The 26505-nt window shown below is 41.9% G+C and overlaps 1 protein-coding gene and 1 non-coding gene across 6 annotated transcripts in view; one reads left to right on the top strand and one right to left on the bottom strand.

Moving 5' to 3' along the window:
- map4k3 (mitogen-activated protein kinase kinase kinase kinase 3) overlaps positions 1 to 26505 on the top strand; it is a 149224-nt gene that overhangs the window by 55850 nt on the left and 66869 nt on the right. For all 5 annotated transcript variants that reach the window (XM_033025766.1, XM_033025764.1, XM_033025763.1 and 2 more), the window contains exons 3-12: positions 7513 to 7603; positions 8935 to 8999; positions 11060 to 11115; positions 11889 to 11936; positions 13219 to 13261; positions 14329 to 14401; positions 15446 to 15577; positions 17367 to 17429; positions 17507 to 17588; positions 18445 to 18555. In XM_033025766.1, the coding sequence (XP_032881657.1) occupies positions 7513 to 7603; positions 8935 to 8999; positions 11060 to 11115; positions 11889 to 11936; positions 13219 to 13261; positions 14329 to 14401; positions 15446 to 15577; positions 17367 to 17429; positions 17507 to 17588; positions 18445 to 18555 (764 nt within the window). The remainder of the gene's footprint in view (positions 1 to 7512; positions 7604 to 8934; positions 9000 to 11059; positions 11116 to 11888; positions 11937 to 13218; positions 13262 to 14328; positions 14402 to 15445; positions 15578 to 17366; positions 17430 to 17506; positions 17589 to 18444; positions 18556 to 26505) is intronic.
- Positions 3299 to 3412, bottom strand: LOC116976572. Its single transcript, XR_004412980.1, has one exon. It is a non-coding gene; the product is annotated as a U5 spliceosomal RNA (small nuclear RNA).

The following is a 26505-nucleotide window of genomic DNA, read 5'->3' as shown; positions in this document are numbered from 1 at the left end:
GAGAACATGGGATAGGTGATGTTTTGGGTCGAACCCTCCTTCCGACTGATTGGTCTGAAGAAGGGTCTTGATCTGAAATGCCGTCAGTCCATTCCCTCCACAGATGCTGACTGACCCGCTGAGTTCCTCCAGCACTTTGTGTTTTGCTCAAGGTTCCAGCATCTGTAGTTCCTTGTCTCCACTTTATGAATTGTGCTTTGGTCCTTGTTTTTGTTTAGTTCAGTTTATTGTTGTCACGTGTAGTGAGATACAGTGAAAAGCTTCTGTTTACGTGCTATCTATCCAGTAAAAAAAGATTATGCGCGAATATATGAATATAATCAAACTGTCCATGGAAATAAAAAGAATAAAGGATAACAAGAAGTGTGTCTACTTCACTGCATTTATAGCCTTGGTCTGGGGAATCTAATCAGTAGGCAAAAGTATTTGTCGCATCCAACTTTTTTTTAGAGATACAGTGTGGAAATGGGCCCCTCGGCACAGCGAATCTATGTCGACCAACGAACACCTATACACCAGTTCAATGTTATTTAAATTTTGCATCTTGCACACTATGGGCAATTTACAGAAGCTAATTAACCTACAAGCCGGCACGTCTTTGGGATGTGGGAGGAAATCGGGGGAAAATGGAGAAAACCCATGCGGTCGTAGGGAGAACATGCAAACTCCGCACAGACAGCACCCGAGGTCAGGATCAAACCCAAGACTCTGGTGCTGTGAGGCGGTGACTTTACCACTATGCCACTCTTGTGCTTAATTTATTTTAGTAGACTCGCTTGTTTGCGTTGTTTTGGCGGGCACCGTGGAAAGGTCTATTCTTGATAGTGTTTACCCTTTTGTGGATTTGAGGCAAATGCTCCATGACACAATGAAATGCTTCACAAGAATGACAATGATGGGCTTTAGTGTTTAAAAGCAGACAAGCGGAAAGAGTTATAGATGTCTAGAGAATGCTGCAGTGAGGCAACACCATTCAACCGTGCAGCCATGCTCGCCGTTCAGTGAAGGAGAATTGGAAAAAAAATTGTAGTTATGTTTATTATTGTCACATGTACCCGAGGTACAGTGAAAATGTTGTTTTACATGCTATGCAAACAGATTAGATGCACCCGATATATAATCAGTTCAGACGAGAGTACAACAAGAGCATAGGGGAAGATACAGAGTGCAGAATATAGTTCTCGGTTACATTGTAGAACGATTCACAAAGAACAGTAGACTGCTTGTGTAACATTACTATTCGAGAAGGGTGTAATGAAAATTAAAGCTACAAGTCAATTAGCCTAACAAATAACGGGCAATGGGGCTTTTAGCAAAAAAAAACTCACAATATGACTAGAAGAATTTCAACCTCTTACTCCGGGGTTTTTGGAGGGGAGAAAGGTTTGAACTTTATCAGCTTGTATCTGAATAATTTTACAGCCTTTCATTCAAACTGAAGCCAAACATTGTGCTTTCTCTGGGGGATGGACTCAGCAGACAACCGATGTTCATATGACAATTATACACTGGACCATGTCGTAACATTTTTTTATTTAAAAATTAAATTGTATTAATAAAACAAATCAGCAAATACTGCACAAACTGTATGTCTTTATATTCAAAATATCTAGTTCATGAGTTGCAACACAGCCGTGCCACATGTAACCTGTTTGAACAATACTCCGGCAGCTGAATTGGACTCCGCCTCTCTACGCCTTGTGGTGGCAGGACTTTTTGAAATGACAGTGGAGTAAGTAGCTAGCGAGCTACTGTAGTTGTGGCTTTACATAGAGCTGTGCAGCACAAGAACAGGCCATTTGGCCCACAATATCGGTGACTGACATGATGCCAAGACTCTCCTGATTAATAGGGGTGTCAAAGGGCATGGGGAGTTCAAGGAGAAGAATTAATCCATCTGACCCATCAAGTCTACACTGCCATTCAATCATGGCTGATCTATCCTTCCCGCTCAACCCTTTTCTATGTACTTCTCCCCTTACGCCCCCTGACACTCTTACATCAAGAATCTGTCTTAAATATATTTATTGACTTAGCAATAAACTCCATAGATTCACTACCCTCTGACTAAATAATTTGCTACTCATATGAGGGAGAAGGCAGGGGAATGGGATGGGGAGGGAAAGATAGATTAGCCATGATTTAATGGAGTAGACTTAATGGGCCAAATGGTGTAATTCTGCTCCCATGGCCGATTAATTTCTGAAGACCAACTCTTACCTGCCTGTGTAGGAAAGAACTGCAGATGCTGGTTTATATCGAAGGTAGACACAAAATGCTGGAGTAACTCAGCGGGACAGGCAGCATCTCTGGAGAGAAGGAATGGGTAAAGTTTCGGGTCAAGACCCTTCTTCTGTCTGAAGGAGGGTCTCGACCCATGAAACATCACCCATTCCTTATATCTCTCCACTTCCTGCATTTTCCTTGTGCCTTTCCCAAAGTCCCTTAAATGTCATTAAGGTATCTGCTTTGACTACCGCTACCAGCTGCACATTCCAGACAAAAAAAAAACTTGCCCTGCATGTCTGCTTTACATTTACATTTTGATTATGAGGCAGATACTGTTCTACGATGTGCAGGAAGGAACTGCAGATGCTGGTTTAAACCAAAGATCCTATAGCGAGCAAGATAGTCCACTCGACGAAAAAGATGTAGTACGGTCATGGGCAGATTCATGGGTAACTTAAGGTCCGATTTCCGTAACCGGCTTCTGTCTCCGCACCAAAGATCCCATAGGATAATAGTGCGGAGACGGAAGCCGGTTACATCCTCCTAAAAATAAAAGTTATTTGGTAAAAATCTTCTCATTTTCAGAATTTTAATTTATTAACACAAACTGTTCCCCTGCAACGTTGATTACACTGCGAGTCGGGTCCGGTTACGGAAATGGATGAAAAAAAGGCCCACGTTCCGTTGCGTACTACACGTCAGCATTTAGCAGGAGTGGTCTATCTTGCTCCGCTATAGGATCTTTGGTTTAAACCGAAGGCTGGACACAAAATGCTGGAGTAGCTCTAGCGGGACAGACAGCATTTCTAGAAAGAAGGAATTAATGGGTGAGAGACCCTTCTTCAGAGTTACTCCAGCTTTTTGTATCTATCTACCAAAGATATAGGATCTTTGCTATTATGATACTGTAGCAAGTGAGAAGTTGTGAGAAGATAAGACAAAATGCTGGAGTAACAGCAGGGCAGAGATGCATTGTGCTGTTTCAGGGGCCCAGGAGTTGCCAAACATACTAGGAAACGGCACAGTTTCAGTGTAAATGCACCTACATTCTATTCTTTGATTAATGACAAGCCCCACAGAAGCAGGGCATCAAAAAATTAGTGAAAACTCTGAGTGTTCCTCTCCACGGAAATCTTTAGTAAAAGGCGAAAGATTTATACGATCTGAAGAGAAACCAGAGTGTACTGAATACGACAGTCTGCACCTCCCCCTCACTCTGCGCCTACCCCCTTTCGGTAACGGTGACCAACCTCATTCATAATCTAATCGACAGCAGAAACGAGAACACTGAATAGAATTGTTTTAGCGTTCATAAATCACCATTCACGGAAGAATCACAGTAAACAATAATTATAATTGATTTCTATCCGCGCAAAGCTTTCTGGTATGCAAATAAGCGGGCGGGGCCTATTTGGAAACTCCCGTCGGCTGCAAGCACTGAAGAACGCAGTCCAAAGCTTCTCAAAATCATTCTGTTGCTAATTTTCTACACAGTGTCAGCATATATATTTGTACTGTACTGCAGTTGTACAGGGTCTTGGTGAGATCACACCTGGAGTATTGCGTACAATATTGGTCTCCTAATCTGAGGAAAGACATTCTTGAAGGAAGGTTCACCAGACTGATTCCTGGGATGGCAGGACTTTCATATGAAGAAAGACTGGATAGACTGGGCTTGTACTCGCTAGAATTTAGAAGATTGAGGGGGGATCTTATAGAAACTTACAAAATTCTTAAGGGGTTGGACAGGCTAAATGCAGGAAGATTGTTCCCGATGTTGGGGAAGTCCAGAACAAGGGGTCTTTTAGGACCGAGATGAGAAAAACATTTTTCACACAGAGAGTGGTGAATCTCTGAAATTCTCTGCCACAGAAGGTAGTTGAGGCCAGTTCATTGGCTATATTTAAGAGGGAGTTAGATGTGGCTAAAGGGATCAGGGGGTATGGAGAGAAGGCAGGTACAGGACACTGAGTTGAATGATCAGCCATGATCATATTGAATGGCAGTGAAGGGCCGAAGGGCCGAATGGCCTACTCCTGCACCTAATTTCTATGTTTCTATGTTTACATATGAATTGTCTTCTACAGCCAATTTTCAATCCATTCTACAAATTCTCGTGGTTCTGCTTTAATATTCAGGAACAGCCTCCCATGAGGGTCCTTGATGAAAGCTGTACTGAGGTCTATGTATATAACATCCACTGCCTAACTCTCCACAATCATCTTCATCACCTTCCCAAAAATCTCAATCACCATCACCTCGCCGTACAGAGCCACGCTGACTTGTTTAAATATGTCTGTGCTGTTCCGGATACTAGTATGCTGTGAGAATCTTCTGTCATAATTTCCCTCTAACTGATGTAAGGTTCACCAGCCCATAATTTCCTAGTTTCTAGCTATTGTTCTTAAACATATGATCTTTCCTTCTATTGTCTTGAATGGACATTTCTAATTTGTACAGTCCAGTCGAAGTTTGAATTTTGTCATCAGTCTCATGAAATGTCTTGAACTGCAACCTCACCTATCCGTGTTCTCCAGAGATGCTGCCTGACCCACTAAGTTACTCCAGCACTTTGTATTCTATGCAAGATTCCAGAATCTGCAATTCCAAGCAAGAATTTCATTGTCCTATCTGGGACACATGATAATAAATTCTCTTGACCTTGTGTCTTTGAAGGTTTAGGTTTATTATTGTCAAGTGTACTTAGAACATAGAAACATAGAAAAATATGTGCAGGAGTAGGTCTTTCGGCCCTTCGAGCCAGCATCACAATTCGAGATTATCATGGTTGATCATCTAAAATCAGTACCCCGTTCCTGCTTTTCCCCCATATCCCTCGATTAATTTAGCCCGAAGAGCTAAATCTAACTCTCTTGAAATCCAGCGAATTGGCCAACACTGCCTTCTGTGGCAGAGAATTCCACAGATTCACAACTCCCTGGGTGAAGTTTTTCCTCATCTCAGTCCTAAATGGCCTACCCTTTATTCTTAAACTGTGACCCCTGATTCTGGACTCCCCCAACATCGGGAACATTTTTCCTGCATCTAACATCTCCAATCCATTAAGAAATGTATATGTTTCTATGAGATCGCCTCTCATCCTTCTGAATTCCAGCTAATACAAGCCCAGTTGACCCATTCTTTCATCATATGTCAGTCCCGCCATCCTGGGAATTAACCTGGTGAACTTACGCTGCTCTCCCTCAATAGCAATAATGTCCTTCCTCAAATTAGGAGACCAAAATTGCACACAATACTCCAGGTATGGTCTCACCAGGGTCCTGTACAACTGCAATAGGACCTCTTTGCTCCTATTCTCAACTCCTCTTGTTATGAAGGCCACAGCTTTCTTCACTGCCTGCTGTACCTGATTTACAAACATGCTTGACATATCTTCTGGAATTTTTGAGTATGTACTAGGAAAATGGACATTGATAAACCATTGATAAGGTCCCACATAGGAGATTAGAGGGCAAAATTAGAGCACATGGTATTGGGGGTAGGGTACTGACATGGATAGGAAATTGGTTGGCAGACAGGAAACAAAAAGTAGGGATTAATGGGTCCCTTTCAGAATGGCAGACAGTGGCTAGAGGGGTACCCCAAGGCTCGGTGCTGGAACCGCAGCTATTCACAATATACATTAATGATTTAGATGAAGAGATTCAAAGTAACATTAGCAAATTTGCAGATGACACAAAGCTGGGTGGTAGTGTGAAATGTGAGGAGGAAGCTATGAGGATGCAGGGTGACTTGGACAGGTTGGGTGAGTGGGCAGATGCATAACAGATGCAGTTTAATGTGGATAAATGTGAGGTGTGGATAAATGTGAGGACAATTGGTTCCTCGACTTCCTCATTTACAGACCACAGTCTGTTCGTATTGGTGGAAATGTGTCAACGTCGATAACAATCAGCACGGGAGCACCTCAAGTCTGCGTGCTCAGCCCCCTGCTATACTCACTATATACTTATGAGTGCGTAGCTGGTCATAGTGCGAACTCCATCATCAAGTTTGCTGACGACACCACTGTTGTGGGACGTAACACTGATGGAGATGATTCAGAGTATAGAAGGGAGATCGACCGTTTGACCAAATTGTGCCAGCACAATAACCTGGCTCTCAACACCAGCAAAACCAAGGAACTGATTGTGGACTTTGGAAGGGGTAGGATGGTGACCCATGTCACTTTTATATTAACGGGTTGATGGTGGAGATGGTCAAGAGCTTCAAATTCCCGGGCGTGCATATCTCTGAAGATCTCTCCTGGTCCGAGAACACTGATGCAATTATAAAGAAAGCTCCTCAGCGCCTCTACTTCCTGAGAAGATTACGGAGAGTCGGTTTGTCAAGGAGGACCCTCTCGAACTTCTACAGGTGCACAGTAAAGAGCAGGCTGGCTTGGTTTGTAGAGTTGCATCGTAGAGCAACACAGTAGAGTTGCATCGTGGCTTGGTTCGGCAACTTGAGCGCCCAGGAGCGGAAAAGACTGCAAAAAGTTGTCAACACTGCCCAGTCCATCATCGGCTCTGACCTCCCTACCATCGAGGGGATCCATCGTAGTCGCTGCCTCAAAAAGGCTACTAGCATCATCAAGGATCCACACCATCCTGGCCACTCACTCATCTTCCCGCTGCCTTCAGGTAGAAGGTACATGAGCCTGAAATCTGCAACATCCAGGTTCAGGAATAGCTCTGCCCCACAGCCATCAGGCTATTAAACTCAACTCAAACAAAACTCTGATCATTAATAACCCATTGCACTTTATCTGTTTATTTATGTGTGTATATATATATATTCATTGGTATATGGTCACACTGATCTGTTCTGTATTTATTTATGCCTACTATATTCTGTTGTGTTGAAGCAAAGCAAGAATTTCATTGTCCTATCTGACAAACTCTCTTGAATATTGAAGGTTATCCACTTTGGTGGCAAAAACAGGAAGGCAGATTACTATCTGAATAGTGTCAAGTTGGGAAAAAGGGTAATACAAAAGGATCTGGGGGTCCTTGTTCATCAGTCAATGAAAGTAAGCATTCGGGTACAGCAGGCAGTGAAGAAAGCGAATGGCATGTTGGCCTTCATAACAAGAGGTGTTGAGTATAGGAGCAAAGAGGTCCTTCTGCAGTTGTACAGGGCCCCAGTGAGACCACACCTGGAGTATTGAAACAAATAACTGCAGCTGCTAGTTAATACACAAAAGGGGTCAATGGTGGGAAATCTGGTCGGCGCTGAAATTAATTTGTTGACTGGTATTTAACCAAGATGTTTCCTTCTTAGGTGAAGACTTTGCTATTGTACAGCAGGAGATTATCATGATGAAAGACTGTAAACACTCGAACATTGTTGCGTATTTTGGCAGTTACCTCAGGTATGTGGAACAAAGTGCCTATTTCTGTTTGTTCTTTTCTATTTGCAAATGTAATGATGATCTTTATTTGTTCATATTGTATTTGCGTATACCTGCATTTGAAGTTATTTTAACACTGGACAGAATGTGTTTATGTTTGATATGTTATAGTCATGCTTAACTTTTAAACAACAATTGTATGCATTATAGTCATGACAGACCCTTTGGCCCAAGTTGTTAATGCTGACTGAGATGCCCTATCTACACTAGTCCTGCCTGCCCGCATTTGGCTCATATCCCTCTAAACCTTTCCCATCTATGTGCCTGCCCATATGTCTTTTAAATGTTGGTAAATCTCATTAATCTTGTTATAACTGCAAATAATTCCTTTGCAAATGTGGTGTTTTCTTGAATCTCTTTCAAATGTGGATGCCCAACAGCAAAATGAAAGGTGATGAACAACGGGAAATGTTCAAATAAAGATTCAAAATATTTAATAAATTCAATTGAGAAACAAAATTCCATGAGAAAACTGACCCATCCATGACTAGCTGAGGAAGTTGATACTTTAGAGGCTTATAACATTACGGGTGATTTTGGGGAAACAAGTGACCAATGGTTGATACAGGGAGAGGAGGAATTATGGGAATAAGCTAGCATGAAATAATAAAACAAAATTGCCTTTGTAAAGAAGTCAATAGGTGACATGGATGTGTGTCCCACTGAGACTGGGAGAAAATTGTGGTGAATCTATGGTGAATTCATTGCCACAGACGGCTGTGGAGGCTGTCAATTGGTATTTTTAAAACGGCGATTGACAGGTTTTTGATTAGTAAGGGCGTCAATGGTTATGGGAAGAAGGTAGGAGAATGGGGTTGAGGGGGAAAAATAGATCAGCCATGAACGAATGGCGGAGCAGACCTGATGTGCCGAATGGCCTAATTTTGCTCCTTTGTCATCTGGTCTTATGATCTTATGATGACGAAGAAATTGTAGGAGGAAATGTATATTTTGCCTTATTAAAAAGGGAGGCGAATCTTAGGCAAGATGCTGGAAATCATTGTTAAAGATTTGCAGCGGGTTACTTTTGGAAATAATTCTGATTGCACATGATTTTGTGCAGGAGGAACTGTATTTTGCAAATCCATAAGTGTGAGGGGATGAAACCACCGAGTGGAAAAGGGGGAAGTATCTCTTGTATATGAAATGTTAGTCGGCATCCTCTTTGATCCCACATTTGAGGTGTTCCCAAAAGCTGCAGTAATACTCCTCCGTTTGTACATGACTGTGTGCCATGGCATGTTTGCTTGTTAAGTATGGGGAAATGCAAATGTATTTTACCTTTAATGCAGACGCGACAAGCTATGGATTTGTATGGAATTTTGTGGTGGTGGATCATTACAAGATATTTATCATGGTGAGTAGGCAAAGCAATTTCTAAAATGATGTTTGAAGAGTAAACAGAAATGTGTAAAAGTCACAGATTTTATTTTAAATATTCATGGAGTTATGGTTTTACTCCTTCACTCATAATAAACTCAAATTTTTTAAATGAAACATAATATTAGATTTGTTACAGCTTCTAAATGTAACGTTTGCTTTACACCCCTTCCCAGCCTATTTCACTGATAATGATTTTGCTTTACACTCATAGCTCTGCTTGACAATTTTATTTTTTCCACCCACAGTTTGTGTGGTCTTTATTTCTTGTTCATATGTTCTGTTAACTCAAAGGCACTATTTAACATAGTACCTGCAGATAGTTCGAATGTAATGGTCTATGTTTATAATGCGGTAGTTACATTTCTCAGAAACATTATAGAAAATAGTGTTATGAAGACAGTTAGTGAAATGTTAGGGGCCAGCAAGTTTCAGACTTGCAATACCAATTTTTTTTTTCTCACAGGATTTTCAGAAATGAAGGTGAAAGATATAGCTATATGTTTATTTTGTTACTGCAAGCTAAAAATATGAAGGCTGTAAGTTACATTGCTTAACAGAGCATCATGTATCCCAAATGGGGCAGCACCGTGGCACAGCAGGTGGAGCTGCTACCTCACAGCGCCAGAGACCCGGGTTCAATCCTGACCCCGGGTGCTGTCTGCATGGAGTTTGCGTATTCTCCCAATGATCGTGTGGGCTTCCTCCGGGTATTCCAGTTTCCTCCCACATTCCAAAGACGTGCGGGTTTGTAGGTTAATTGGCCTCTGTAAGTTACCCCTAGTGTGTGGAATGTGGATGAGAAAATGGGATAGAGTGAACGGGATGGTTTGTGTTAATTAAATAATTAGTTTAGTTTAGTTTCGTTTATTTTAATGTGTACTGAGGTACAGTGAAAAAGCTTTTCATAGTACCTTGGTACACATGACAATAAACTTTAACTAACTAACATGTGACCTTCGATCACCTGTTCACACTATCCCATTTTCTCATCCACATGGGCTTGGTATGCCGAAGGGCCTGTTTCCATACTGTACCGCTAAACGAAATAAAACTGATCGTTGCACAAATGTCAAAAGAAGTGATTGCTTGTGAATTTCACTGACAGACTGTGTTCCTAGCCAACAATGGTGTCTGAATATTGCGAGCAAGTAACAAGCGGGATTATTATTCCAATACTTATTCCCCCAAGGCAGCCTTTTCTCTACTTCCTTGTTTCCAAAGTAACTCTTTCACCTCTGGTGGTGGAACTGATTAAAATCACATTATAACCATTTTGGCCCTTAATGCTAAACAGTGTTCGTAATTCATCAATTGCGTTGTATTTAATTTGCATCATGGAAACACGTGTTATAGCAGAACTACCTGTTCACTGTAATACTGCTTCGTGTTTTCAGTAAATTAACAAGGGATTGCTATTGCTCCAAATTTTGGCTCTCAATTTCATAAAACCTCACTCCTTGACAACTGCTGGGAGCTTTCTGGAGCTGGTAGTCTGACACCACAGACTGAGGGGTGAAGTATTACACTGCAGTCATGATTTGTGGAATGATGCAGCACTGAAGCATGTCATTTGGCCTCATTTGTATACACTTCAGAAGCTTGTACATAGAACATAGAACAGTACAACACAAGAACAGGCCCATTGGCCCACAATGTCTGTGCTGAGCATGATACCAAGACCACCTCTTATCTGCCTGCATATGATCCTTATCCCTCCATTCCCTGCATATCCATTTGCCTATTCAAAAATGGTTAAATGCCACTAACGTATCTGCATCATCACTTCCCTTGGCAGTGCATTTCAGGCACACCACCCTCTGTGTGGATAGAAACTTGCCCTGAACATCTCCTTTAAACTTTTCCCCTTCCATCTGAAAGCTAAGCCCTCTGGTATTTGATTTTTCCATCGCAAGAAAAGATGCTGACCTGCACTGTTAATAGATTTTTCTCACAATTCTAATTTAGTTGAATATGTATTATGGCTTAAACTGGTTTCATGTGTTGATTAAATGCTTTTTTTTGTAACTTTATCAGTGACAGGACCTTTATCAGAACTACAGATAGCATATGTATGCAGAGAAACACTACAGGTAAGTTACTTCACTCTCTAGGCCAATATTTTGTGAACTTTCTAAGAGTTATGTATGTAACCTAATTTCACTTTGAACATTGGCCGGATTTAGTCTAGGTCTCACTTGGTAATAGACAACATTTTAACGTTTTGATCTGGTATTGGCTCTCGAGGGAGAATGATGAATTGAGAGGAGTTGCATTTATGCAATAAGATCAGGGAATGATCAAATTTGTCAAGCAAGCATTTATACTGACTTCCATAACATCAGGATATCCCAAAGCAGCTTATAGCAATGAAGAATTTTGGAAATGTAGTTAATGCATTATTAACTAAAACACACTTATTCAGCCTGATGGAGTGGGTGGGGGGAGAGGGGAGAAAGCTGGAAAAATGAGGTGGCAGCAGGACAAAACCTGGCAAGTGATAGGTGGATACGGGTAATGTAAGGGTACTGTAAGGTAGTAAAACATAAACCCCCAGGGAGGGATGTGGGTGGCGGGGGAGGACAGGGATGAGGGGAAAAGATGGGGAGATAAAAGGGAAATGGGGGACTCTGGGATGGGAGATGAGTGTACAGAGGAGGGGAAAGGTGGAGGGTGGCTGGGGTGGTGAGTGAATGGGTGTGCACCAGGGTGGCGGGGAAGGGGAGGAGATGGGGAAGGGGTGGCATTATTGGAGATTGTAGAATTCAATGTTCATTCTGTTGGGTTGCAGGCTACCTGCAACCTAAAATGTGCTCGATTAGCTGAAACTGAGAACTATACAATGTCTATTCTCTATTTTTGTTAGGGTTTATATTATCTTCATAACAAAGGGAAAATGCACAGAGATATAAAGGTAAATAGACCTGAATTGTTGATATTCTTTGTATATTCTGTTCACTGATTAAACACTTTTACATTGACATGGAAAAAGATTTGTATCCGTAACAAAGAAATTTGCAATATACCAAAACAACCTTGACTCTGGACTCAGAAGCATAGTTTAAAAAAATGTATTTTGTAACCTAATTAGTAGGTTCTTGCTAAGGAATACGGCAACTAAATGCAAGCCTGAATAATAACTTTCTATCACTACCCATTGTCTTCCATGGGTAAATCAGTTCTGAATCCAAATCGCAAGTTACCATGGATTCCAGGTATCTTAATCATTTGTAGACACAAGGAACTACATATGCTGGTATATATAAAAACCCCACAGTTCAGGAGTAACTCATCTGGTCTGGCAGCATCTCTGGAGAACGTGGATAGGCGACGTTTTGGATTGGGACCCTTCTGGAAATGGTTCCAACCCAAAATATCGCCTATGCCTGCTGTCCAGAGATGCTGCCTGACCCGCTGAGTTACTCCAGCACTTTGTGTCTTTAAAAAGAAAAACCTTAATCTTTTGGATTAGTGTACCTTGAATGACTTTATCAAATGCCTTACAAAGTCCATATAGTTCACATATACTGCCCTACCCTTGTCAATCACCTGTAAACTTTCACCCTACATATGTACACCGGTGGTTTGACCAGATTTCCCCTGGTTGGCACGGACACGGTGGGCCGAAGGGCCTGTTTCCGTGCTGTATCTCTGAAGTCTTGTCTAAATCAGTGCTAGTAACATGAACGAGAAGGCCTTGGCTTTGTAACCAAACTTAAAAAGAGCAAGTCTCACATGTGAAATAGAAAGTGTTGCAATGATTGAAGTTGCATTCTTTTTCATCCACATGATGTCAATGTCCACCAAACGTGACGATTTTGTTTGCCATTTATATTTGTTATGGCATTCCTGAGTTACATTAAGAACAAGTGATGTGTGATTAAAATAAAGATATAACTACTGGTGCTGAAAATCTGAAACGGGCAATGCTGGAAAAACTTAGCTGGTCAGACAGTCTCCGTGGAAAAAGAAAATGTCAAAAAAGTGATGTGATTTGTTTATTCTGTGTCCGATGAGTTTGTTACTATGAAGCATCCTACCATCAAACAATTAACTTCCAGAAATATCTGGACAAATGTGCAATTTTAACTATCATAAAACAGCTGTCTTTTTATGTCCACTAGAAATTGTAACTCTTTGATATTGTAAGCAAGTTTTTAATATATTTAATTGTAATATACATTTTCCCATTAAAGGGAGCAAATATTCTTCTGACAGATAATGGCCATGTGAAATTAGGTAAGAGTATTTTCTCTTTTCAGAAATTTGTAAATTGTTAATGAACGATTGTTGCTGGTTCTTGCAAATTCTTAACGCAACTTAAATTGGTCTTTTCATTCATACAACAAAATCAATTCAAAATCTTGTACAATCGGTAGAGCCAAGGGGAAGATAAATAGTGCAGAATATGAAGAAAGACTGGATAGACTCGGTTTGTACTCGCTAGAATTTAGATGATTGAGGGGGGTTCTTATAGAAACTTACAAAATTCTTAAGCGGTTGGACAGGCTAGATGCAGGAAGATTGTTCCCGATGCTGAGGAAGTCCAGAACAAGGGGTCACAGTTTAAGGATAAGGGGGAAATCTTTTAGGACCGAGATGAGAAAAACATTTTTCACACAGAGAGTGGTGAATCTCTGGAATTCTCTGCCACAGAAGGTAGTTGAGGCCAGTTCATTGGCTATATTTAAGAGGGAGTTAGATGTGGCCCTTGTGGCTAAAGGGATCAGGGGGTATGGAGAGAAGGCAGGTACAGGATACTGAGTTGGATGATCAGCCATGATCATATTGAATGGCGGTGCAGGCTCGAAGGGCCGAATGGCCTACTCCTGCACCTATTTTCTATGTTTCTAGAATATAGTTCTCAGTATTGTAGCGCATCAGTTCCAGATACAAAGACCAACGTCTTCAATGGGGTAAAGGTGAATGGAACAGTAAGTACCCTAGCTTATGGAAGGATTGTTCAAAAGCCTGATACGAGGGGGGAAGAAGCTGTCCCTGAGTCTGGTGGTGCACACTTTCAAGCTTCTGTGCCTTCTGCCGGCTAGGAACGGGGAGAAACAGGAATGACGTGCATGAATTGCAATACATATACACAGTTCAAAGTGAATTTGATTTCTCAGTCTGTAGTGAATGGAGATGGACAAACACTGTTCCCATTTTCAATGCACTACATTGCATGAGGAGCACTAAACAGCTGATTGCTGGGGACAGAATGAAAGGGTTAAAGTTGTTAAGATACTTCATTCAGTTCATAAAATTTACCTCTCTTTAATGCAATAAACGTTCTGTGATTTGCATTTCAGCTGACTTTGGAGTTTCTGCGCAGATCACTGCAACTATAGCAAAAAGGAAATCGTTTATTGGTACTCCGTATTGGTAATGGTGACTCCTTTCTTTGTTGTGTTTGATGCTGTAGCAATTAACAAGCAGAGATCAGAAGACATAGAATTACGCCATTCAGTTCATCGAATCTGCTCTGCCATCCGATCATGGCTGGTCTATTTTTCCGTCTCAACCCCATTCTCCTGCCTTCTCCCCGTAACCCTTGACACCCTTGCTAAAGAAGAATGTCAATCTCCACTTTAAAATCACCTAATGTTTTGGCCCCCAGAGCTGTCTGAGGCACTGCATTTTACAAATTCACCACCCTCTGGCTAAAGAAAGTTGTCCTCATATCCATTCCAAAGGTACTAGCTTTTATTCTGATGCTGTGCCCTCTGCTCCTAGACTCTACCACTACTGGAAAAATCCTCTCCATGTCCACTCTATTTGGGCCTTTCATTATTCGGTGGGCTTCAATGAGATCCCCCCCCAATCCTTCTAAACTCCAGTGACTACAGACCCAGTGCCATCAAACGCTCTGCATATGGAATATATAGCTGAATGCAAAAAATAATGTCTCTTGAATATTACAAATTCTGCAATATCTCTCAGTTTTTAAACTCAATTTTAAAAACATGATTTAGTCGCCTTGGTATTTCTTACATCCGAAGCATGTTTTAAAACAAAAATTTAGAACCAAAGTCATTTTTCGGGTAGTCAGCAAGTATTGTATATTTCTTCTTTATAAAAATGTAACACACTGGAACACGAAAAGGACGATTGGCTTCCTGAACCTCCTCTGCCATTTAGTATTGTCATGGCCGATCTAACACTGAACTCCACTTTCCCACTCTCCCCCCACATCCCCAAACTCCAGTCTCAATCAGTCTGAACTATCAGTCTGACCAAAAGTGTGGAACTGACCATGTAATGCTATGCACACCTGTAGTATTTACTTGGAAGGTAAGTTCATGAAACATTGTTCATGACAAATATCAGTTAGAATGTGGATTTAGAACTAGTTATAAAATATTTTAACTTATTTCATTCTCTCTGGAAATGTACCAAACCAATCAGTGCGTGAACTTTATTTTCTAGGATGGCCCCAGAAGTTGCAGCTGTGGAGAGGAAAGGTGGATATAACCAGCTGTGTGATATCTGGGCAGTTGGTATAACTGGCATTGAGCTTGCTGAACTCCAGCCACCAATGTTTGACTTGCACCCAATGAGGTAACCAGCAACATTAGTTTTGGTGATTTTCCATCTATCCTCAAACTGGCAAAATCTTTCAGTAATTCAAATGCTGATTAGGGTCACAGAGCCATACAGCGTGACAACAGGTCCTTCGGCCCAAACCTGCCCACTCTGGCCAACATGTCTTATCTATACTAGTCCCACCTGCCTGCGTTTGGCCCATATCCTTCTACACCTATCCTATCCATGTACTTGTTTAAACGTTGTGATAGTTCCTGCCTCTGGCAGCTCGTTCCATATACATACCACCCTTTGTGTAAAATGTTGTCCCTTGCCTGAAACCTATGTCCTCTGGTTCTTGATTCCCCTACTCTAGGTAAAATTGTGTATTTATCCTATCTATTCCTCTCATGATCCTATACACCTCTATAAGATCACCCCTCAACCTCCTGTGCTCCAAGGAATAAAACACAATCTCTCTTATAGCTCAGGTCCTCGAGTTCGGGCAACATCCTCGTAAATCTCTGCACTCTTTCCTTCTTTACAACATCTTTCGTTATATCATTGTTATGGATTTATTTGGCACTTTAATTAGAGATCATAAATTCTGAAAGTTTAGACACGAGGAACTGCAGATGCTGGAATCTTGAGCAAAGCACTAAGTCGAGGTGGAACTCGGTAGGTCAGGTCCCTTCTGTGAGGACTGGGGATGTTTCGTATTCGGATCCTCCTTCAGTCTGAGGAAGGGTCAAACCTGAAACTTTGCCTGTCAATTTCCTCCATTGGTTATATGGTTAGATGCTGCCTGATCAGCTGAGGTCTTACTGTCTCAAGGTTCCAGCATCTGCAGCTCCTCTGAAGATAAAACATTCTCCAGCACAATCCCTGAATTTTCCATGCTGAGTCTGTATTTTCATCCCCAATTAGGTTATATGGTTATATGGTTAGATGCTGCCTGATCAGCTGAGGTCTTACTGTCTCAAGGTTCCAGCATCTGCAGCTCCTCTGAAGATAAAACATTCTCCAGCCCAATCCCTGAATTTTCCATGCTGAGTCTGTATTTTCATCCCCAATTATTCTGACTAAAAGAAGAACATTACATGCATCCCACTGTCGTGGATTTGAACACAAACCCAAAACACCATGGCGAATTTACTTTGGATTTATCTGGCTGGGGAGCAATGTCTTGTGCAGAAGTGTAGTGGCATTATTGAAGTTAAAGTAAGTGGGGAAGTATCTCCTCCCAACTTTCAGATTCTTGAACCCTTTTTCACATTGCAGATACTAATTTATGTTATCCTTATAAATAAAAGAGTGCTTTTACCATTTCCCCATCCCACCTTTACCCAAATACTACACTAAAAATGGAAGGTAAACCCCTAATATTTCACCCCCCCCCCCCCCAACTCCCAAACCCACAGTTTAGTTTAGAGATACAGCATGGAAACAGGCGCTTCAGCACACAGAGTTCACACCGACCATTGATCACCCGTTCACACTGGTTCTACGTAATCCCACCTTCTCATCCACCCCCTACACACTAGGGGCAATTTACAGAGGCCAATTAACCTGCAAACCAGCATGTCTTTGGGATGTGGGAGGAAATCAAAACACCTGGAAGAAACCTACGCGGTTACAGGGAAACGTGCAAACTCCACCCAGACAGCACCTGAGGCCAGGATTGAACCTGGGTCTCTGGCAGTGTGAGATAGCAGCTCTACCTGCTGCACCTCTTGTATCAAGGAAGTTATATATTTAGCCTCTCACTCTCAGGAAAAGAGGCACATGTACCAAGTTATAATTCACGCTGTCTAATTTATTTCAGGGCTTTATTTTTGATGACAAAAAGCAACTTCCAGCCCCCAAAGTTGAAGGACAAATCAAAATGGTAGGTCGCGTTTAGTTATCTGTTATCTTTAGAATCCTGCTTCCAAGTTGGTTCATTACAGAATATTGTTTTTTCAGGTCTACCAATTTTCATCAGTTTGTAAAACTGGCACTTACGAAAAATCCTAAGAAAAGGCAGACTGCGGAGAAATTATTGCAGGCAAGTTTAAGATGTTTTGTAATGTTATTAGATGTGCATTTCTGGTGGTGGCGGAGGGAGGATAGGAATGATGCTGGTGAGCGGGCTGGTGGCTTACTTCCTGTGCCCCTGGAGGTGGTCAGAGGCGCTTTGGGTCGGCTGAAGAAGGTGCCACGGGTTACGTAGGCTGAGTGATGAAAGTGGGAGGTGAGGAACAGGGCGTATATGGGCCGGTCAAGGAGGCAAAGGAGAATGTCGAGTTAGTGGAGTGGACCGTTGAAGGCCCTAGAGTACCCTGGGGCTCCATTAAATCGGGCGCCACTCCAAGTGGCCGAGCGCATGGAACGGACGCAGCCTTCAGCGGCATGGAGTGGTGGAGCAGCAGTGGAGGACACCGACAACATCGCCTGGCCGGGCCGACCCAGCAACTCTGACCCAGTACTGCTGCCCGGGCAACAGGCCTTTATGGCTAAGTTGGAATTCAATATTTTTAACAACTCTGAACTTGAAGGATCCAAGATGGCAGCTTTTGTGTACTGCCTCAGTGTGGTCTACTGTCTTATACACTTGTGTACTGGCTCAGTGCGGTCTACTGTCTTATACTCTCGTGACCTGCCTCACTGTGGTCTAATGTCTTATACACTTGTGTACTGGCTCAGTGCGGTCTACTGTCTTATGCTCTTGTGTACTGGCTCAGTGCGGTCTAATGTCTTACAGTCATACTTTGTGTGATTGTGCCTAATGTATAATTGGACGATCATTGAACTTTGTGCAAAAAAAAATCACTACATAGGTACAGGTGACAATAAAGTGCCATTGAAGCATTGATTTATGTTTCAGTCATTTTTTAACACTAGGCTTTTGCACTGCATTTCAGCACGCGTTTGTTGCACAGTCTCTGAGTCGTACACTTGCCATTGAGTTGCTTGACAAGTTGAACAATCCCGACCATTCCAGCTACCATGACTTTGATGATGATGATCCTGAGGTAACATATTTTTATAATTCATATATATTATTATTTTGCAATCTGTATACTAGACTTTGGACTAATTTATGCAGCAGAATTGTTTCAATAGGGTTAAAAAAATAGAAGTCTGTCTTAGAATAAAGACCGTTGTTTTCTTGTGCTATTTGATTTGTTTTGTGCACATTGAAGCTGATGTATATGTTCAACTAAAAACAACTTAAATTCTGAGTAAATCTTTACTTGAGTCTAGGTTTAAGTTTATTGTGATGTGTACAGTATGCAAACTAAAAGCACACGGTATTGGGGGTTCAGTATTGATGTGGATAGAGAACTGGCTGGCAGACAGGAAACAAAGAGTAGGAGTAAACGGGTCCTTTTCAGAATGGCAGGCAGTGACTAGTGGGGTACCGCAAGGCTCAGTGCTGGGACCCCAACTATTTACAATATATATTAATGATTTGGACGAGGGAATTGAATGCAACATCTCCAAGTTTGCGGATGACACAAAGCTGGGGGGCAGTGTTAACTGTGAGGAGGATGCTAGGAGGCTGCAAGATGACTTGGATAGGTTGGGTGAGTGGGCAAATGCATGGCAGATGCAGTATAATGTGGATAAATGTGAGGTTATCCACTTTGGTGGCAAGAACAGGAAAGTAGACTATTATCTGAATGGTGGCCAATTAGGAAAAGGGGAGATGCAACGAGACCTGGGTGTCATGGTACACCAGTCATTGAAAGTAGGCATGCAGGTGCAGCAGGCAGTGAAGAAAGCGAATGGTATGTTAGCATTCATAGCAAAAGGATTTGGGTATAGGAGCTGGGAGGTTCTACTGCAGTTGTACAGGGTCTTGGTGAGACCACACCTGGAGTATTGCGTACAGTTTTGGTCTCCTAATTTGAGGAAAGACATTCTTGCCATAGAGGGAGTACAGAGAAGGTTCACCAGACTGATTCCTGGGATGGCAGGACTTTCATATGAAGAAAGACTGGATAGACTCGGCTTGTACTCGCTAGAATTTAGAAGATTGAGGCGGGATCTTATAGAAACTTACAAAATTCTTAAGGGGTTGGACAGGCTAGATGCAAGAAGATTGTTCCCGGTGTTGGGGAAGTCCAGAACAAGGGGTCACAGTTTAAGGATAAGGGGGAAGTCTTTTAGGACCGAGATGAGATTTTTTCTGTCTTTTTTTCACACAGAGAATGGTGAATCTGTGGAATTCTCTGCCACAGAAAGTAGTTGAGGCCAGTTCATTGGCTATATTTAAGAGGGAGTTAGATGTGGCCCTTGTGGCTAAAGGGATCAGAGAGTATGGAGAGAAGGCAGGTACAGGATACTGAGTTGGATGATCAGCCATGATCATATTGAATGGTGGTGCAGGCTCGAAGGACCGAATGGCCTACTCCTGCACCTATTTTCTATGTTTCTATGTTTACAGAGGTACAATGAAAATCTTTGTTTTACATGCTGTATAGTCAGGCCAAATAATACTATACATATACTATACAATCAAGTCAAACTTAGGTACAATAGAGCAAAGGGGCTACAGAGTGCAGAATATAGTTGTCAGCATTGTAATGCACCAGCGTCTGCAATGGGGAGAGGTGAATTGGACGGTACCCTAGCTTATGGAAGGACCATTCAGAAGCCTGTGAACAGAGGGAAGAAGCTGTTCCTGAGTCTGGTGGTGTGGAACTTTCAAGCCTTTGTACCTTCTGTTCGACTGGAGCAGGGAGAAGGAGGAATGACCGGGTTGGGACAAGTCTTTGATTATGTTGGCTGCTTTGTGCAGCAGCCTGAAGTGACGATGGAGTCAATGATGGGGAGTCTGGTCTGTGTGATGGACTGGGTTACATTCACATCATGTGGATGTGTTTAATTTATTATTGTTACTTGTTCGAGATACAGTGAAAATCTTTTGTTTGAGTGCTAGCCAGTCAAAGATACATGAATACAGTTAAGCTGTGCACAGTTAAAGGATAAAGGGTATAACATGTAGTGTAAGATAAAGTCTGATTAAAGATAAAGATTGTTCAAAGGTCTCTAATGAGGTAGATGGGAGGTCAGGATTGCATTCTAGCTGATGAGATGACTGTTCAGTTCACTGACAGCTAGCAACTGTGCTTTAAAAAAAAGGGGGGGGAGAGAGAGAGAGAGAGAGAGTGTGTGTGTGAGAGAGAGAGCGCAAAAGTCCAGAGCGGCTCCCCCACATTCCTCAATGTGATGGAAGGCAATAAAAGTTCAATCTTCTTCCCTTCTTTGTTCTGCCGCGGTCGGGGCACTCAAACCTTCAGGGCGATCTTGGCTCCCGCAGCCAACGGTCGAGCCCTCCGCATAGGGGTGAACAAGCTCCCACATCGGGGGGGATCTCAGCTCCCCCGCACCAGGCAATCGGACCCCGGGTCGTGGCTAGTCGAACCTCCTGCGACTTTGGAGCTTCCTGACATCAGTCTCTACCCGAGACTGCGAGCTCCTTGATGTTGAAATCTGCAGGCCGCAGTTAGAGCGTCGATCCCAGGCAAGGGAGCCGATGGTAAGTCCACGGCCCCGCGGTGGGGCTCAAAGTCAGTCTCGAGCAAGGCTGCCAGCTCCATGATGTTAGGCCGCAGAGCGACCGGAGATATGATCCGGAAAACAATCGCAACAAAAACAAAAGTAAGAGAGTGAAAAAAGTTTCCCCTGACCCCCTCCTCCACCCCCCCACATAAAACAAACCAGAGAACATTAACACCTACTTTTAAAACACACTAAAAATAACAAAAAAGATGAAAAGACAGACAGACTGTTGGCGAGGCTGCCATTGTTGACGGTGCCACCCGGATAGATGACGGGTCAATCTAAAGTCAACTTGACTCAAACGATTGTAGCTGTTGAAATCGATTCTTTATTCAGCTGAGACTAGTCTCTGAACCTTCCAACACAACAGCTCTGGGGCGGGTCCAGAGAGAATAGTAACTTTGATAAAAACTCATGGCATTTATATAGGTATTAGACATTTCAGATACAAATAATAATAATAATAAATTTTATTTATTGGGCGCCTTTCAGACATCTCAAGGACACCATACATAGGTTAACAGGAAATATAAACATATAATCAGAATAAAATAAATAATAAAAACATCACAGAAACACAAATTAAAAACAGAATTCAGTCCAAAAACAAAAATCAAAAACACAATGTGAAGAGAGAGCAGCGGCAGCTAAAGCGCGCCAGCGTCCACTCTCCCTTCACGGCAGCCATCTTGGACAAAGACTAACTGGATTACCTTACAGACAAAAAATCATCCCCCCACAATGGACACCACTGTGGGGGGATGACAAAGGGTATGACAAGCTAGTAACCAATCATCGGAGTCCTTCTGGTGATTTACAACAGCAGTCACATGATCCTCCCTTCTCTGGCCTCATTTTACAACCTTTGTTTGCCTGTGGTTTAACTTTGTTTAGAATTATTTTATTTCAACACAGCAAAACCTCTAGTAGGCTCAATTATCAAAGACCACTCCTCAAAATATAAGATACATATGTACTACAATGATCACACAAGTCATACACACTTCCCATACCAAGAAGAAAGATATTTCTATAAGTCTAATGTTTACAGTCCTACCAAGACACAATACATTTCATAAATGGTTTCACTACAATTTTACACAGTTTAAAATACTATTACCTATGTATTAAAACATTAATTATATGAGTTCGCCGAATTACACAGTTTCTAAGAAATTCAAAACCCACACACACCTCCCAACTCCAAGCATAACTCGTAAATCTGTCAACTTAATTAATAAGTGTTTGGTGCCAGGATACAACTTCATTCTACATTATAGCCTCCCTTTCCTGCTATCTCAGTAAGATGGATTTTCAATCCCTCTGCAAGGCCGTTTACAAATATTACAGAACAAAGGTAAATTCACAACCAGACCATTACCTCAAAAGTACATCTGGTTCTTCGACTTTCTATAAACAGAAGGAAGGTCACAAATCCATCAATCTGATTATTTTCCTCTCCAAGCATCCATCCCTTATCTCAACCTCATCATAATTTAACATAGCCAAAGGTAACCACGGAGTCTATTATCTCTCAGCCTTGAATTCTGTCTCAAACTCAGCATAAACTTCACAGCTTAAGAATGTGCAATAGAGAAAGAGCAGATGACCTCTGGCCTAAGAAGAGGCCCCATTCAGTAATCCATTCTTCAACACAAAATCATATCAAATACAATTTCCTCCAGCGTTATAATTGCCTCAAAGCTATGCAGGTTCAGATTAGTGTTTCTATGTTTTGATTCATCTGTTCGCTGTATGTGTTTCTTTGTACATTATTTCTTTAGGATACATGTGTTTCTGAAAACCTTAAGCTTTTCTTACAACTTAACATAGGTTCAAAACCCGAAAGTTACTATCCGAGCAATCCTATTAAATAATATTTCCTCATAGTTACAGAGTTATTAAACATGATTTGCAATACTGCCATGGAAGTCTAAAAGGTTGGACAAAGTATTAAACTTTGATCTGCAACTTGTTTTAATAGAGAAAGCAGTAGAGTGGTGGAGAAATTTAAGGATATAACAGTCGAGGTAGGCTTAAACTCATGTCTCAAATTGGTAGAGTAGTTAAATTTGGCATGGTCCAAAGGAATCAGAGGAACGCAGATATTTCTGAAGAGCATTGGCGTGAAGAGATCATCCATCACCGGCACCCAAGTAATTAATTTTGCTGCATTGTCTCAAAGCAATAAAACTGCAGTGTGCTCTGGGCTTGCTGTCACTGAAGTCAGGAAGAGTTTTTACTCTTGTATTCCTACTCCTTTGTAGTGAAGGTTGGAATGTTTCCTCTTGGTGATGTCTATGCACAACCCCTTGGTGATTAGTGTATAAAGATGCTCAAATCAGTGGGAACTCCAAATGTCAGCCAAGGGCAGCACGGTGGCGCAGCGGACGAGTGGCTGCCTTACAGCGCCAAAGACCCGAGTTCGATCCTGACTACGGGTGCTCTCTGTACGTTCTCCCTGTGACCGCGTTGGTTTTCTCCGGGAGCTCCGGTTTCCTCCCACGCTCCAAAGATGCACAGGTTTGTAGGTTAATTTGTTTTGGTAATAAATTGTAAATGGTCCCTAATGTGTGGGATAGAGCTAATGTACAGGGTGATCATAAGGTCATAAGTGATAGGAGTAGAATTAGGCCATTCGGCCATCAAGTCTACTCCGCCATTCAATCATGGCTGATCTATCTCTTCCTCCTAACCCCATTCTCCTGCCTTCTCCCCATAACCTCTGTACTAATCAAGTATCTAGCTATCTCTGCCTTAACAATATCCATTGACTTGGCCTCCACAGCCTTCTGTGGCAAAGAATTTCACAGATTCACCACCCCCTGTCTAATGAAATTCCTCCTCATCTGCTTCCCAAAAGAACGTCCCTTAATTCTGAGTGTATAACCTCTAGTCCTAGACTCTCCCACGAGTGGAAACATCCTCTCCACATCCATTCTCTCCAAGCCTTTCACTATTATGTATGTTTCAATTAGGTCCCCCCTCATTCTTCTAAACTCCAGTGAGTGCCGACAAACGCTCATCATACCTGGGATATCTACTCATTCCTGGGATAATTCTTGTAAACCTCCTCTGGACCCTCTCCAGAGCCAGCACACCTTGGTCGGCTGGATCAATGGTCGGCGTGGACTCTGGACCACGCTGTATCTCTAAACTAATCTAAATTAAACTAAGCTTGACATTTAAGTCAATTAGTCAGCAGTTTTAGCTTTTACACTTTGCAATTCCAGTGTTTATAGTTTTATACTTAGCATAAATTCAGATAATGATTCTCTTATTTGCACCTATCTGGATCTGTCTCTTATTCCTTAAACCCGGAAGCAATCTCTCCCACCTTGCACTAACTGTCACTTAAGGGCCTGTCCCACTTGCGTGTCCTTGGCACGCAAATTACGCGACCTTGTCGTCGCGTTGAGGCGCACGGGCATCGTGTGGCCGCGCGGGGCCGGTCCCACTGAGAAGCGCGGAGTGGTATGTAGTTGTGTGCGACATCGCGCGGGGCTTTGAAATTTTTGTAGCAAACGAAATCTACGTGCGCCAACGGCCTGTCGCGTAACGGACGGCCAAAGTGGGACAGGCCCAAGACCCTGGCGCGACGCAACGTCTCACCTGCAACAGCAGCAGAAGCAGGCAAACGATCGTCGAACTCGGCCTGGGGCTCACGGCCGTTGCAGGCCCAGGTTGACTGCGTCATCCACAGATCTATTGGCCCGATATGCAAACTGCAGGGGGTTCATGATATTTTTTAGCTTGGCCAACACAAGCCTTTCAAGGGTCTTCATGACTACTGAGCCAAGAAAATTGAAGATAGACACAAAATGCTGGAGTAACTCAGCGGAATTGTTGCTGGAATTCGACCCATTGTGTCCATGCCAGTTGAAAAGAAGCTCCCTGGCATAAAGCCGTCTTCCAGCATTGTCCAGAGGACTTTTTATTTCAAGAGCTTGCCATTTAACTTGCAGTTAAAATCTTTAGAGGAGCTAAGTTAGCAATTTGTGATTACTCATTGTCAAGCTGATCAGGAGTCATACAGCTCATTCCATTTGCCTCTGGCCTGCCATGGTCAAGTGTACAATTGTCTGTTGAGACAACCTGATTTTTTGGTTGGGAAGAAGCTGTTCCTGAACCTGGAGATCATGGTTTTCAGGCTCCTGTGCCCTCTTCCCTATTGTAGCAACGAGATGAGAGCCTGGCCAGGATGTTGTGTGTCTGTGATGATGTTGACTGACCTTTTTGGGGCAGCCCCTCCTGTAGATCCATTCAATGGTGGGAAGATCAGTACCCGTGATGGACTGGCCGTGTAGTCTACTTCGTTCCTGGGTGTTCAAGTTGCATATAAATTCAGTCTACATAAACTTTGTTCTCCAAAAGCACTTGCAAGTTCTGATATAACACAACTTGAATTGTGTGTTTTTGACCTTGGCCTCTTTGCACAGACGTTTTGCTGATAAAGTTGAGTATATGACAGAAATTAGGCTATGTTTAGAATTGAGAATAACACTCCCACATAGCACCTCACCAGAGCTACACTTTTAAAAGGAAATGTTTTCTACTTTTTTCCTATTTTCAACGTGATTTATATTTATGCTCAAATCTATCATGAGCTAATGAATGAATGAATATAAGTGTATTGGCCAAGTATACAAGGAATTTGCCTTGGTGCCTCGCCCGCAAGTGACAACATGACATACAGTGACAGTTAAGAATGATACATAAAACATTAAACATTCATAATAAAATATTATTGATTAAACATGTGAATTAAATAAAATACCAGATCAAAAGGTAAATCATGTACAAAGCAAGAAATAATTTACTTCCAAGAAATATACAAAAACTGTTTATGGAAAGACAGGGTGGGTATAATTTGAGAGGGGAACATAATTTAAAAAAACTCAATGTCAGAACAACTCTTAAAAGTATGTGCATAGCAATCTGTGAGGTGAATTTGTGGAATGGTCTAGAACGGGAGACAAAACTTAGCACAAACATAATTCAGTTAAAAAAGATGTACATAAACACTTTTTTTAAAGGATATTGGGATGAGGATAGGTGATTGTGAATGGGATATTTGTTATACTGATTGTATTGGGAAGGGTGATTATAGGGTGATGGGTTGTATCAGGGTTTTTTTGTTTCTTTTTTCTTTTTTCTCTTTGTTGTATGGCTTTGTAAATATTTGATTAGTGTATAAATGTAAATAATTTGGTGTACATATAGCTGCTGGTGTACATATGGTGTACATATAGCTGCTAAATTTGAATGATAATTATAAGCAGTTGAATAAGGGGTGGGAATTAATGAGCTTTGGCTTCTTCCTGCTCCTTTTCGGACACATACAATTTCATTTATTTATAGATATTGTTTATGACTATAAATATTCTTGTTTTGTTTTTTGTATGCTGTTTCAC

This window comes from Amblyraja radiata, chromosome 8 (assembly GCF_010909765.2).
Source record: "Amblyraja radiata isolate CabotCenter1 chromosome 8, sAmbRad1.1.pri, whole genome shotgun sequence".
Taxonomy (NCBI): domain Eukaryota; kingdom Metazoa; phylum Chordata; class Chondrichthyes; order Rajiformes; family Rajidae; genus Amblyraja; species Amblyraja radiata.
Note: the sequence above shows the minus strand (reverse complement) of the source record. Positions and strands in the feature narration are given on the sequence as shown.